This window comes from Triticum dicoccoides, chromosome 6A, assembly GCF_002162155.2.
Source record: "Triticum dicoccoides isolate Atlit2015 ecotype Zavitan chromosome 6A, WEW_v2.0, whole genome shotgun sequence".
NCBI lineage: Eukaryota > Viridiplantae > Streptophyta > Magnoliopsida > Poales > Poaceae > Triticum > Triticum dicoccoides.
Genome location: NC_041390.1, coordinates 596,213,203 through 596,226,920, shown reverse-complemented (window position 1 = coordinate 596,226,920; position 13,718 = coordinate 596,213,203). Strand labels below are relative to the sequence as shown.

The 13,718-nt window shown below is 45.2% G+C and overlaps 1 protein-coding gene across 2 annotated transcripts; it reads left to right on the top strand.

Annotated features, from left to right (window-relative positions):
* Nucleotides 1-2,355: 2,355 nt before the first annotated feature.
* LOC119314427 (phylloplanin-like) lies at nt 2,356-11,890 on the top strand. 2 transcript variants are annotated; one of them, XM_037589139.1, is made up of 2 exons: nt 2,356-2,571; nt 11,224-11,890. In XM_037589139.1, the coding sequence occupies exons 1-2, from the start codon at nt 2,406-2,408 to the stop codon at nt 11,562-11,564; spliced, it is 507 nt and encodes a 168-aa protein (XP_037445036.1). In that variant the 5' UTR covers nt 2,356-2,405; the 3' UTR covers nt 11,565-11,890. The 2 variants fall into 2 exon arrangements, with proteins under 2 accessions (XP_037445036.1, XP_037445037.1); XM_037589140.1 differs by lacking the exon at nt 11,224-11,890 and adding an exon at nt 9,099-9,524.
* The last annotated feature ends 1,828 nt before the right edge of the window (nt 11,891-13,718 follow it).

Below are 13,718 nucleotides of genomic sequence, written 5' to 3'. Positions count from 1 at the left end.
ACTGTAAAAAGTGGTAGAGCAGCTATAACCAATTTTTTAAAAGATAACATGTACCTGTTCCTCCTTGGATGGGGATGATGAAAAAACCTCCTGAAATGGGTATCATGGAGGGGCGATTCGCCCCCCCCCCCCTCCCTCCTCAGGAGCCTGTATCGCCTACCTGCTCCCCGCCCCGGCCACCGGCGACTGACAACAACAACACGATTGAGCTATTGCAACGGCTGCCGCGTCCAGGTGCTCCGGCTGGCGAGAGGGGTTCTCGAAGATGAGGAAGGAATAACTAATGGTGGCAGCCTCTGTTGCACTCAACAAATTTATCCCCTGCCACATCACCATGACAAGCAAGCCCCCTTGTCAGATCTAGTGTCAAACATGGCAAATGGTGCGTTCAATGTTCCATTACAAGTCATCCGGCGTTTTTTTGCTAAAAAATGAATACTGATGTTTTCCATGATTACGGTCATAATTGTTCTGACAGTTGGGTTCCGGCTGCAACATTTTGGTTTTAGGACAACTGCTAAAGGTGTTGCGAATATGCAACACTTGTAGCAAAAATTTGGGACAGTTGCAATTTTTTTTTGGCATCACATAGGTATAGGGCGTCTTCTGGAACTGTTTTTCTTTTGGCCAAAACGAACCCAAATGACATGTTTTTTGGCACAACCATGTTTTTATATCATCGGTTGGAGATGGTCTAAGACTCCAGGGCCGGCCCTGTGTTTCTGGAGGCCCTAGGCGAACTCGACGCCATGTGCCCCTATGTCCTAAGATCATATATATGTATGCGTGTGCTTGGTACATAAACTTAAACATAATAATTGTTAGGCAATGCCATATTACAATAGAAATACTAAAAAAATAGAAAATTGAAACTAACATGATATGATTACCTCAAATAAGAACCAAATTCAACTGACTCCATCGACAACAATAATACTTAAGTACTCTTCAGTTGTTGAATCTTCCGATCCCTTTCTATCTTTTTTTCTCCTTGTTTGAGCAACTGACAAATGCTTCTTAGACAACATGGCGGGCTAATGTCCTAATATATTATGAAGAAAAAATTATTCAAGGAATTATAAATTTATACATAGAATGATTTGAATGATTAGAACCCTAGACATGTGCACAAAATGACAAAAAAAGGATGGTTGAATACATACTATGAAAGATTGAATTCGAAAACTATACATTAAAATTTTGGAACTTCGTGTACACTGAAATTAAAGGATGGATCATGGATGAATAGTTGAATACGTTCTAAAAAATAAAAGAAATTGCTGAAATTGGGGTTTGCAGGGATGGACAGTTATGCATGGATACGTATATGTACTGCTGTGGGTTTTGCTCACTGTTCACATACATACGTATACGTACTGCTGCGGGCTGCGGCTGCTGGGTTGCAGCACGGCGGGCGACGCACACAGTGGTGACCGAGGCGACCACAACGACGAGAGGACGAACAGACGAGCAAGGCGTCCGCGAGATCTGATTTGTTTCACAATCGAAACGAGCGGCCCTGCCGTGCGGTGTGCGTGAGGCTTCGTTAATCGCTACCTGCTATCTGATGGGCCTACTTCATCTCGTTTTTATTCTCTCATAATTTTTTTCTCACCTATTTTTGCTTGGCTATATTATATATGTGCACTACATCATGGGCCCCTCCCTGGGCTGGGCCCTGGGCCGTCGCCCCCCTGCCCATCCCCCAGGGCCGGCCCTGTAAGACTCTAAACAGATCCAACATGGGAATGAAGCACGTACCCGGTCGACAAGGACATCGCTATAATTTCTCCCTTCTTCTTGGCACTGTTAGGCACATGAACCAATATATTCATCAATAATTCCACACGCATGCACCAATCGAGCACGCCGGCCGTGGAACAGCATCCCACCGGATCACGCGCGCACCCTACGCATGTTGTACATTCTTCTATAGGGTTGCTTATTCATCTGGCTATCATTTTGCCAATAATAAGGCGTGTCCTCGCCTTCCTAGCTCTCGCTATCAAAAATCTCTCTAGCTTGGCTTGGCATGCATGCATGCGCTGGTGCTTTACGCTGCTAGTACTACATCTCCATGCATGGTGCCCGTGAACTGACCGAGATTTTCGCTGCTTGGAGCATGCGTTAATTTGGGCGAACTTTATTTGGACCCTTCCTATGCCGACGCCGACAGCAGCGTGCCCAGCTACGACACTGCAAGCACGCGCGCAGCGATTCAGTGAAACCAGAAAGTGTTGCATTGCGGCTACCTTGGAGTAGTCGTAAAAAACCGCGGCAACTTGGCCTCCTCGCATGCCTATAAAATGGGGATCCATGCAGCAGCATGAGCCACCACACTCAACGCAGCACAACATCCTCACACAGTCACGCATACAACAAAGTGGTCGAGCGTGTCGAAGCAAATGGCAGCCAATAGCCTTCTCCTCGCCGCTCTCCTCGTCGTCGTCGTCAGCCTCGCGCCGCGCAGTGCGGAGGCGGACAAGCAGCTTCCACTGGCCCTCGTCGCCGGCGTGGTGCCATGCAGCGCTGGGAGCTCCATCAACGTGGCTACGGTTCCGCCGTTCCCGAGTAAGGAAGCACCTCTCATGCATGTTTCTTGCCTAATGACTGCAACTGTTGTCGGGCCGTCCTAACTATCGTTATCTCTACTTCTAATAGAGCAGTTGGTAGTTTCGCTTCCAGGTTTTTTTTCGTCCTACCACTTCCGTCCGGGTTTTTTCATAGGTTAACCGTTGTAGATTTTTTTCGTCGCCTCCCCCACTTCATCGGTTTATTTTCACTCCACCCTCTCACACAATGAAAAAAACTGAACGGATCAGAACTTTCCATACTGACGCAAATTATTTAGTAATGTCTTTATGTAAAAGAATCAATCACAATCAATCTCTAAAGATCAAATCTAAATTAATTAATCTTCATAATGTTTGTTTCCTTCCGAATCACGTCCATAATTTTCCTTCCTTGTTTGGGGAGAAACTGTTTGGTAGCAGAGATTAGGAAGCTTCCTATGAGTGTAGTAATAGGAAGTTTTTTTTCTTGATGATTCGTTTCCATGCATGATGATAGTAAATTAGGCCAACATTCACCACTATTTATCAACGTCATCAATCGTATCCATTCCTACCAGTTTTAAGGGAATCTGCTCGCTATGTCTTTTTTAAGGGGATCCGCTCGCTAAGTCGTCGTCGCACGTTATTTTCACAAGCAATTCCCCTAAAAAAGGCATGGATATTGGTAGTTGAACGCCCGCTAGGTTTTCCGCCTGTCCCATCCTCGCGCTGTGCCGCCGCCACCCGCCGAATTTCCAGCCGCCCGAGCCCGTTAACTCCGCCAGCCATTGGGTCGACTGCCCCCGCCCCAAACCCCCATCCCCGAGCACTAGCTATCGCCGCGTTGCCGCTGTTGGGGAACGTAGTAATTTCAAAAAAATTCCTACGCACACGCAAGATCATGGTGATGCATAGCAACGAGAGGGGAGAGTGTTGTCTACGTACCCTTGTAGACCGAAGCGGAAGCGTTGACGCAACGTAGAGGAAGTAGTCGTTCGTCTTTCCGGTCCAACCGATCCAAGCACCGTTACTCCGGCACCTCCGAGTTCTTGACACACGTACAGCTCGATGACGCACCCCGGGCTCCGATCCAGCAAAGCTTCGGGGAGGAGTTTCGTCAGCACGACGGCGTGGTGACGATCTTGATGTTTAACCTTCGCAGGGCTTCGCCTAAGCGCCGCTACAATATGATCGAGGTGTAATATCGTGGAGGGGGGGCACCGCACACGGCTAAGGAACGATCACGAAGATCAACTTGTGTGTTCTAGGGTGCCCCCCTGCCCCCGTATATAAAGGAGCCAAGGGGAGGGGGCGGCCGACCAAGGAGGGGCGCGCCAGGGGGGAGTCCTACTCCCACCGGGAGTAGGACTCCCTTCTTTCCTAGTTGGAGAAGGAAAAGGGGGGAAAGAGGAGGAAGAGGGGAAGGAAAGGGGGGGGGGGCGCCGCCCCCTTCCCTTGTCCTATTCGGATTAGGAAGGGGAGGGGCGCGCGGCCACCTCCTGCCTCCTTCTCTCTTCTCCCTCAAGGCCCATGTAGGCCCAATAACCCCCCGGGGGTTCCGGTAACCCCCCGGTACTCCGGTAAAATGCCGATTTCACCCGGAACGATTCCGATGTCCAAATATAGGCTTCCAATATATCGATCTTTATGTCTCGACCATTTCGAGACTCCACGTCATGTCCGTGATCACATCCGGGACTCCAAACAACCTTCGGTACATCAAAATACATAAACTCATAATGAAACTGTCATCGTAATTTTAAGCGTGCGGACCCTACGGTTCGAGAACAATGTAGACATGACCGAGACACGTCTCCGGTCAATAACCAAGAGCGGGACCTGGATGCCCATATTGGCTCCTACATATTCTACGAAGATCTTTATCGGTCAGACCGCATAACTACATACGTTGTTCCCTTTGTCATCGGTATGTTACTTGCCCGAGATTCGATCGTCGGTATCCAATACCTAGTTTAATCTCGTTACCGGCAAGTCTCTTTACTCGTTCCGTAATACATCATCTCACAACTAACACATTAGTTGCAATGCTTGCAAGGCTTATGTGATGTGCATTACCGAGAGGGCCCAAAGATACCTCTCCGACAAACGGAGTGACAAATCCTAATCTCGAAATACGCCAACCTAACATGTACCTTTGGAGACACCTGTAGAGCTCCTTTATAATCATCCAGTTACGTTGTGACGTTTGGTAGCACACAAAGTGTTCCTCCGGTAAACGGGAGTTGCATAATCTCATAGTCATAGGAACATGTATAAGTCATGAAGAAAGCAATAGCAACATACTAAACGATCGGGTGCTAAGCTAATGGAATGGGTCATGTCAATCAGATCATTCAACTAATGATATGATCCCGTTAATCAAATAACAACTCTTTGTCTATGGTTAGGAAACATAACCATCTTTGATTAACGAGCTAGTCAAGTAGAGGCATACTAGTGACACTTTGTTTGTCTATGTATTCACACATGTATTATGTTTCCGGTTAATACAATTCTAGCATCAATAATGAACATTTATCATGATATAAGGAAATAAATAATAACTTTGTTATTGCCTCTAGGGCATATTTCCTTCAGTCTCCCACTTGCACTAGAGTCAATAATCTAGATTACACAGTAATGATTCTAACACCCATGGAGCCTTGGTGCTGATCATGTTTTGCTCGTGGAAGAGGCTTAGTCAACAGGTCTGCTACATTCAGATCCGTATGTATCTTGCAAATCTCTATGTCTCCCACCTGGACTAGATCCCGGATGGAATTGAAGCGTCTCTTGATGTGCTTGGTTCTTTTGTGAAATCTAGATTCCTTTGCCAAGGCAATTGCACCAGTATTGTCACAAAAGATTTTCATTGGACCCGATGCACTAGGTATGACACCTAGATCGGATATGAACTCCTTCATCCAGACTCCTTCGTTTGCTGCTTCTGAAGCAGCTATGTACACCGCTTCACATGTAGATCCCGCCACGACGCTTTGTTCAGAACTGCACCAACTGACAGCTCCACCGTTTAATGTAAACACGTATCCGGTTTGCGATTTAGAATCGTCCGGATCAGTGTCAAAGCTTGCATCAACGTAACCGTTTACTATGAGCTCTTTGTCACCTCCATATACGAGAAACATATCCTTAGTCCTTTTTAGGTACTTCAGGATGTTCTTGACCGCTGTCCAGTGATCCACTCCTGGATTACTTTGGTACCTCCCTGCTAAACTTATAGCAAGGCACATGTCAGGTCTGGTACACAGCATTGCATATATGATAGAGCCTATGGCTGAAGCATAGGGAACATCTTTCATTTTCTCTCTATCTTCTGCAGTGGTCGGGCATTGAGTCTTACTCAACTTCACACCTTGTAACACAGGCAAGAACTCTTTCTTTGCTTGATCCATTTTGAACTTCTTCAAAACTTTGTCAAGGTATGTGCTTTGTGAAAGTCCAATTAAGCGTCTTGATCTATCTCTATAGATCTTAATGCCCAATATGTAAGCAGCTTCACCGAGGTCTTTCATTGAAAAACTCTTATTCAAGTATCCCTTTATGCTATCTAGAAATTTTATATCATTTCCGATTAGTAATATATCATCCATATATAATATCAGAAATGCTACAGAGCTCCCACTCACTTTCTTGTAAATATTGGCTTCTCCAAAAGTCTGTACAAACCCAAATGCTTTGATCACACTATCAAAGCGTTTATTCCAACTCCGAGAGGCTTGCACCAGTCCATAAATGGATCGCTGGAGCTTGCACACTTTGTTAGCTCCCTTTGGATCGATAAAACCTTCTGGTTGCATCATATACAACTCTTCTTCCAGAAATCCATTCAGGAATGCAGTTTTTACATCCATCTGCCAAATTTCATAATCATAAAATGCGGCAATTGCTAACATAATTCGGACAGACTTAAGCATCGCTACGGCTGAGAAGGTCTCATCGTAGTCAATCCCTTGAACTTGTCGAAAACCTTTTGCGACAAGTCGAGCTTTGTAGACAGTAACATTACCGTCAGCGTCAGTCTTCTTCTTAAAGATCCATTTGTTCTCAATTGCTTGCCGATCATCGGGCAAGTCAACCAAAGTCCATACTTTGTTCTCATACATGGATCCCATCTCAGATTTCATGGCTTCAAGCCATTTTGCGGAATCTGGGCTCACCATCGCTTCTTCATAGTTCGTAGGTTCATCATGATCTAGTAGCATGACTTCCAGAACAGGATTACCGTACCACTCTGGTGCGGATCTTACTCTGGTTGATCTACGAGGCTCAGTAGTAACTTGATCTGAAATTTCATGATCATCATCATTAAATTCCTCACTAATTGGTGTAGGTGTCGCAGAAACCGGTTTCTGTGATGAACTACTTTCCAATAAGGGAGCAGGTACAGTTACCTCATCAAGTTCTACTTTCCTCCCACTCACTTCTTTCGAGAGAAACTCCTTCTCTAGAAAGGATCCATTTTTAGCAACGAATGTCTTGCCTTCGGATCTGTGATAGAATATGTACCCAACAGTTTCCTTTGGGTATCCTATGAAGACACATTTCTCCGATTTGGGTTCGAGCTTATCAGGTTGAAGCTTTTTCACATAAGCATCGCAGCCCCAAACTTTAAGAAACGACAACTTTGGTTTCTTGCCAAACCACAGTTCATAAGGTGTCGTCTCAATGGATTTCGATGGTGCCCTATTTAACGTGAATGCGGCCGTCTCTAAAGCATAACTCCAAAACGATAGCGGTAAATCTGTAAGAGACATCATAGATCGCACCATATCTAGTAAAGTACGATTACGACGTTCGGGCACACCATTACGTTTTGGTGTTTCGGGTGGCGTGAGTTGCGAAACTATTCCGCATTGTTTTAAATGTACACCAAACTCGTAACTCAAATATTCTCCTCCACGATCAGATCGTAGAAACTTTATTTTCTTGTTACGATGATTTTCCACTTCACTCTGAAATTCTTTAAACTTTTCAAATGTTTCAGACTTGTGTTTCATTAACTAGATATACCCATATCTGCTTAAATCATCTGTGAAGGTGAGAAAATAACGATATCCGCCACGAGCCTCAACATTCATCGGACCACATACATCTGTATGTATGATTTCCAACAAATCTGTTGCTCTCTCTATAGTACCGGAGAACGGCGTTTTAGTCATCTTGCCCATGAGACACGGTTCGCAAGTACCAAGTGATTCATAATCAAGTGGTTCCAAAAGTCCATCAGTATGGAGTTTCTTCATGCGCTTTACACTGATATGACATAAACGACAGTGCCACAAATAAGTTGCACTATCATTATCAACTCTGCATCTTTTAGCTTCAACATTATGAATATGTGTATCACTACTGTCGAGATTCATCAAAAATAGACCACTCTTCAAGGGTGCATGACCATAAAAGATATTACTCATATAAATAGAACAACCATTATTCTCCGATTTAAATGAATAACCGTCTCGCATCAAACAAGATCCAGATATAATGTTCATGCTCAACGCTGGCACCAAATAACAATTATTTAGGTCTAATACTAATTCCGAAAGTAGATGTAGAGGTAGCGTGCCGACCGCGATCACATCGACTTTGGAACCATTTCCCACGCGCATCGTCACCTCATCCTTTGCCAGTGTTCGCTTAATCCGTAGTCCCTGTTTCGAGTTGCAAATATTAGCAACAGAACCAGTATCAAATACCCAGGTGCTACTGCGAGCTCTAGTAAGGTACACATCAATAACATGTATATCACATATACCTTTGTTCACTTTGCCATCCCTCTTATCCGCTAAATATTTGGGGCAGTTCCGCTTCCAGTGACCAGTCTGCTTGCAGTAGAAGCACTCAGTTTCAGGCTTAGGTCCAGACTTGGGTTTCTTCTCCTGAGCAGCAACTTGCTTGTTGTTCTTCTTGAAGTTCCCCTTCTTCTTCCCTTTGCCTTTTTTCTTGAAACTAGTGGTCTTGTTGACCATCAAGACTTGATGCTCCTTCTTGATTTCTACCTCCGCAGCCTTTAGCATTGCGAAGAGCTCGGGAATTGTCTTATCCATCCCTTGCATATTATAGTTCATCACGAAGCTCTTGTAGCTTGGTGGAAGTGATTGGAGACACCTGTAGAGCTCCTTTATAATCATCCAGTTGTGTTGTGACGTTTGGTAGCACACAAAGTGTTCCTCCGGTAAACGGGAGTTGCATAATCTCATAATCATAGGAACATGTATAAGTCATGAAGGAAGCAATAGCAACATACTAAACGATCGGGTGCTAAGCTAATGGAATGGGTCATGTCAATCAGATCATTCAACTAATAATGTGATCCCGTTAATCAAATAACAACTCTTTGTCTATGGTTAGGAAACATAACCATCTTTGATTAACGAGCTAGTCAAGTAGAGGCATACTAGTGACACTTTGTTTGTCTATGTATTCACACATGTATTATGTTTCCGGTTAATACAATTCTAGCATGAATAATAAACATTTATCATGATATAAGGAAATAAATAATAACTTTATTATTGCCTCTAGGGCATATTTCCTTCAGCCGCCCCAAGCTCCACGCCACCGGGAACAAATCAAGCGCCGTCCCGACACCGCCGTCGCCGGCCCAGCACCTCCAGCCTTGCATGGACAGCTTCAATGTGCAGTCTCCCTTGCTGCCTCACCTTCTGCCAGCGCATGCAACGGCGGGGTTGGACGCGTGCGTGCTTGCTAGCTTGCTCTCCGTGCGTACGTACTTGCTCTGCGTGCGTCGCACCGGCCAATGCGCATGATGCGTGTGTGCCTACTTTTCTGTATGCGTATGCCAGCGTGATGCGTGTGTGCGTTGTTGTGTGTGTATGATATAGATGGCCCGAGTGTGTGCATGCTGTGCTCTGCTCTCTGCTGATCTATGTGTTGGTGCTCCTGCTATATGTTCATGCCATACAAATGAAATTTCTGTTAATCTTCTGACATGTTGAGTTGGTTCTCTCTGTCTTCTGAGGGGGTGAATGCAAAGCAGTCTATTAAGCCAGGCACTATTGCTGAGCTAAATTGACAAAAAAATATTGGTAGCCATAGTTGTAGTTTAAGTAGTAGCGAGTTGTCTGATATGTATAAAGAGCCCGTTGCAACTGAGCCCGTTGCTAAATTGACAAAAAAGGTCGCCCGTGTCACTTGATATGTATGAGAATATTAAATGTAGTCTCGCTTCCAGGTTTTTTTTCGTCCTACCAATTTCGTCCGGTTTTTTTTCGTAGGTTAACCGTCGTAGATTTTTTTCGTCACCTCCCCCACTTCATCGGTTTATTTTCACTTCACCCTCTCACACAATGAAAAAAACTGAACGGATCAGAACTTTCCATACTGACGCAAATTATTTAGTAATGTCTTTATGTAAAAGAATCAATCCCTATCAATCTCTAAAGATCAAATCTAAATTAATTAATCTTCATAACGTTTGTTTCCTTCCGAATCATGTCCATAACTTTCCTTCCTTATTTGGGCAGAAACTGTTTGGTAGCAGAGATTAGGAAGCTTCCTATGAGTGTAGTAATAGGAAGTTTTTTTTCTTGATGATTCGTTTCCATGCATGATGATAGTAAATTAGGCCAACATTCACCACTATTTATCAACGTCATCAATCGTATCCATTCCTACCAGTTTTAAAGGAATCTGCTCGCTATGTCTTTTTTAAGGGGATCCGCTCGCTAAGTCGTCGTCGCACGTTATTTTCACAAGCAATTCCCCTAAAAAAGGCGTGGGTATTGGTAGTTGAACGCCCGCTAGGTTTTCCGCCTGTCCCATCCTCGCGCTGTGCCGCCGCCACCTACCGAATTTCCAGCCGCCCGAGCCCGTTAACTTCGCCAGCCATCGGGTCGACTGCCCCCGCCCCAAACCTCCATCCCCGAGCACTAGCTATCGCCGCGTTGCCACCCCAAGCTCCACGCCACCGGGAACGAATCAAGCGCCGTCCCAACACCGCCGTCGCCGGCCCAGCACCTCCAGCCTTGCATGGACAGCTTCAATGTGCAGTCTCCCTTGCTGCCTCACCTTCTGCGAGCGCATGCAGCGGCGGGGTTGGACGTGTGCGTGCTTGCTAGCTTGCTCTCCGTGCGTACGTACTTGCTCTGCATGCGTCGCACCGGCCAATGCGCATGATGCGTGTGTGCCTGCTTTTCTGTATGTGTATGCCAGCGTGATGCGTGTGTGCGTTGCTGTGTGTGTATGATATAGATGGCCCGAGTGTGTGCATGCTGTGCTCTGCTCTCTGCTGATCTATGTGTTGGTGCTCCTGCTATATGTTCATGCCATACAAATGAAATTTCTGTTAATCTTCTGACATGTTGAGTTAGTTCTCGCTGTCTTCTGAGGGGGTGAATGCAAAGCAGTCTGTTAAGCCAGGCACTATTGCTGAGCTAAATTGACAAAAAAATATTGGTAGCCATAGTTGTAGTTTAAGTAGTAGCGAGTTGTCTGATATGTATAAAGAGCCCGTCGCAACTGAGCTCGTTGCTAAATTAGACAAAAAAGGTCGTCAGTGTCACTTGATATATATGAGAATATTAAATGTATTATTAACATAATTAATATTGAACTATTAAAATTAATGTGGCCCCGTTGCAACGCACGGGCGTTCTTCTAGTTTGACTTGATTTTCGGCTCCGGGCAGACGCCGTCGTCCACATGGTGTGCAGCGGCAGGGTGGTGGCCGGTGCCAAGGCGGACGAGAGAGGAGCATTCACCATGAACATGGGAACGATCACCTCGTCGCTGCTCGCCCCTCTGCTCGGCAACCAGTGCAAGGTGGTGGTGGTCACCCCGCTAGCCGCGTGCAACGCGTCCCTGGCCAGCGTCACCGGGACGCTGGCCGCACCGGTGCAGCTCCTGGATACTGATAGCGGCGGCGGCCTGGGAGGACTTGGCGGCCTGATTGGCCTCATCGGCCAGATCGTGGGCGGCCTTCTCGGTGGCATCCTTAACATCATCCCCTTGCCCTTCTCCGTCGTCTAGATGCATGCTACATCGATCACCGGCCAGCGCCCTTGTCCATCCATGGCACGGCTGAATTATAACTACGTAAGGAGGAATCAATACGTACGTATATAGGACCAACCTACCGATGGACCCAACTATATGTCCCCGCTTTATTATGTGTGTATGTAAATCTACTCCTGTGGTGTACGTACTACGTATGTGTATGTTTTACCGCTTCTAAGAGGCACATAAGTAAACCAATAGTATTGCGTAATACTCTGAGAGTGTGTCGTGTAATATAAGCGATGTTCGTTTGTGCAAAATAAAGCTACGTGTGTGATTGTAAATGTGATTGGTTAATTAACTGCTCATATATCAGCTTACTTCTCCGTGGCTCCCGTACAAACTACAAAGTTGCGTCTAAGGCCTTGTACAATGTAAGATGTTTAGAGAGGTGCTTAGTATTCCCTCCGTCCGAAAATACTTGTCATTAAAATGAATGAAAAAAGAAGTATCTAGAACTAAAATAAACCGAGTTTTTTTCTTTAGCAACGATGCTTATTTCTATAGGAGAAGTGCCTAATTAAGCGTCTATCCTGTATAAATAAGCAATGATGCTTCAGAAAATTTGATTTATTTCTATAAATACCTCTCTAAGCACCTTGCATTGTACAAGGCCAACTGGCACCATGCAACTGAATCTTCCTTGGTCCCTCAAGTCTCAAAACCGGATAGTTTGGTCCTAAATAAGATTTTGAGCGCGTTGACCGGGTTTGACCGCCACAAAACCGCCCGATGAACAGTAAATCAAAAAAAGTTCAAAAAATCAGAAATTTATTGGGGGTCCAATATGCTTATATGCGACCAAATTTTCATGGTCTTTTGACACTCGAGGACCTCGTGGCAAAAAAATAAATCTGCACGATGTATAGTAAATTCAAACAAATTCTGAAATTTTTTAGGTCCAATATTCTTACATGTGCAAGGTGCGACCAGAATTTTGTCATGAAATGACATCGGACAGGCTTTAGGAAAGCAACAAGTTTTGGCTATTTTTTTCTGAGCGAAAATTTGTTTTTTTGCCACGAGCACCTCGAGTGCCGAAAGACCACGGAATTTTGGTTTGACCTTACGCATGTAAGTATATCAGACCCCAAAAAATTTCAGATTTTTTTGAATTTTATATTTTTTCGAATTTACTGTTCATCGGACGTAGATGTTTTTGTGCCACGAGCTCCTGAGTGTCAAAAGACCACGAATATTTGCTCGGACCTTGCGCATGTAAGCATATTCGATTCTTCAAATTTACTGTTCATTAGGCGGTTTTGTGGTGGTCAAACCCTGTCAACGTGCTTAAAATCTGGTTTAGGAATAAACTTATCCAGCTTTAAGACTTGAGGGACCAAATGTATATCAATATTTTTTGAGAGACCAAGTCTATACTTTTTGGAAACATGACGGACCAAAAACATACTTTTCTCTTTACTTATTTTCAACAAAAAAGACCCACATCTACTACGAAACTTTATAAGTACAAGGCACCCTAAATAAAAAAATTACATCGAAGGCCATGCATCATCAAACAACCGCTAACGCCGCCAGAACGAGTCGTCGACGCGCCGTTTTGTCACTGCTCACTACCAGAGCTGGTTTGACCTTGTTAATAACATTTAGCAAATCTTATTGCATGTACCCCGTCGCACTTTTGAACCCTCCAACTCTTGATGTCGCGCTCAGACGGCTAGAAAGCAGGAATTTACGCCAAAGCACTGTCGACTCCGTCCTGGCGGACAAATTTGAGGAGGATAGGAGCCCCACCCTCCGCCCGAGCAAGGTACATTTGCCTACTCTGTTGTGAGTTGGCTACATTATTACATCAGCAGGAAAATGGCGTGAGCTTAGGGGTAGCATGTAGTTACTGGGTTGGTGCTCCAACAGGTGCAGCTCCGGGGAGAGCTGGACAGCCATGAAACTGAGGATGCTGCGTTGTTGTGCCTTGGCTTTCGTGTTGTCGTGATTGGTTACCCAGAGGCAAAACCTACCGCCTCCATAGTAGCCGACCTCGGCCAATTGCCCGCGTGTTCTATATCCAGCGCGCCACAACTGCTCAGAAGGGTATGCTTCCGGCCAGGTCGCGACGACCGCCGGCGGCCTGACGTCCATGTCAACGGCGCAAAAGGGATTCTCATC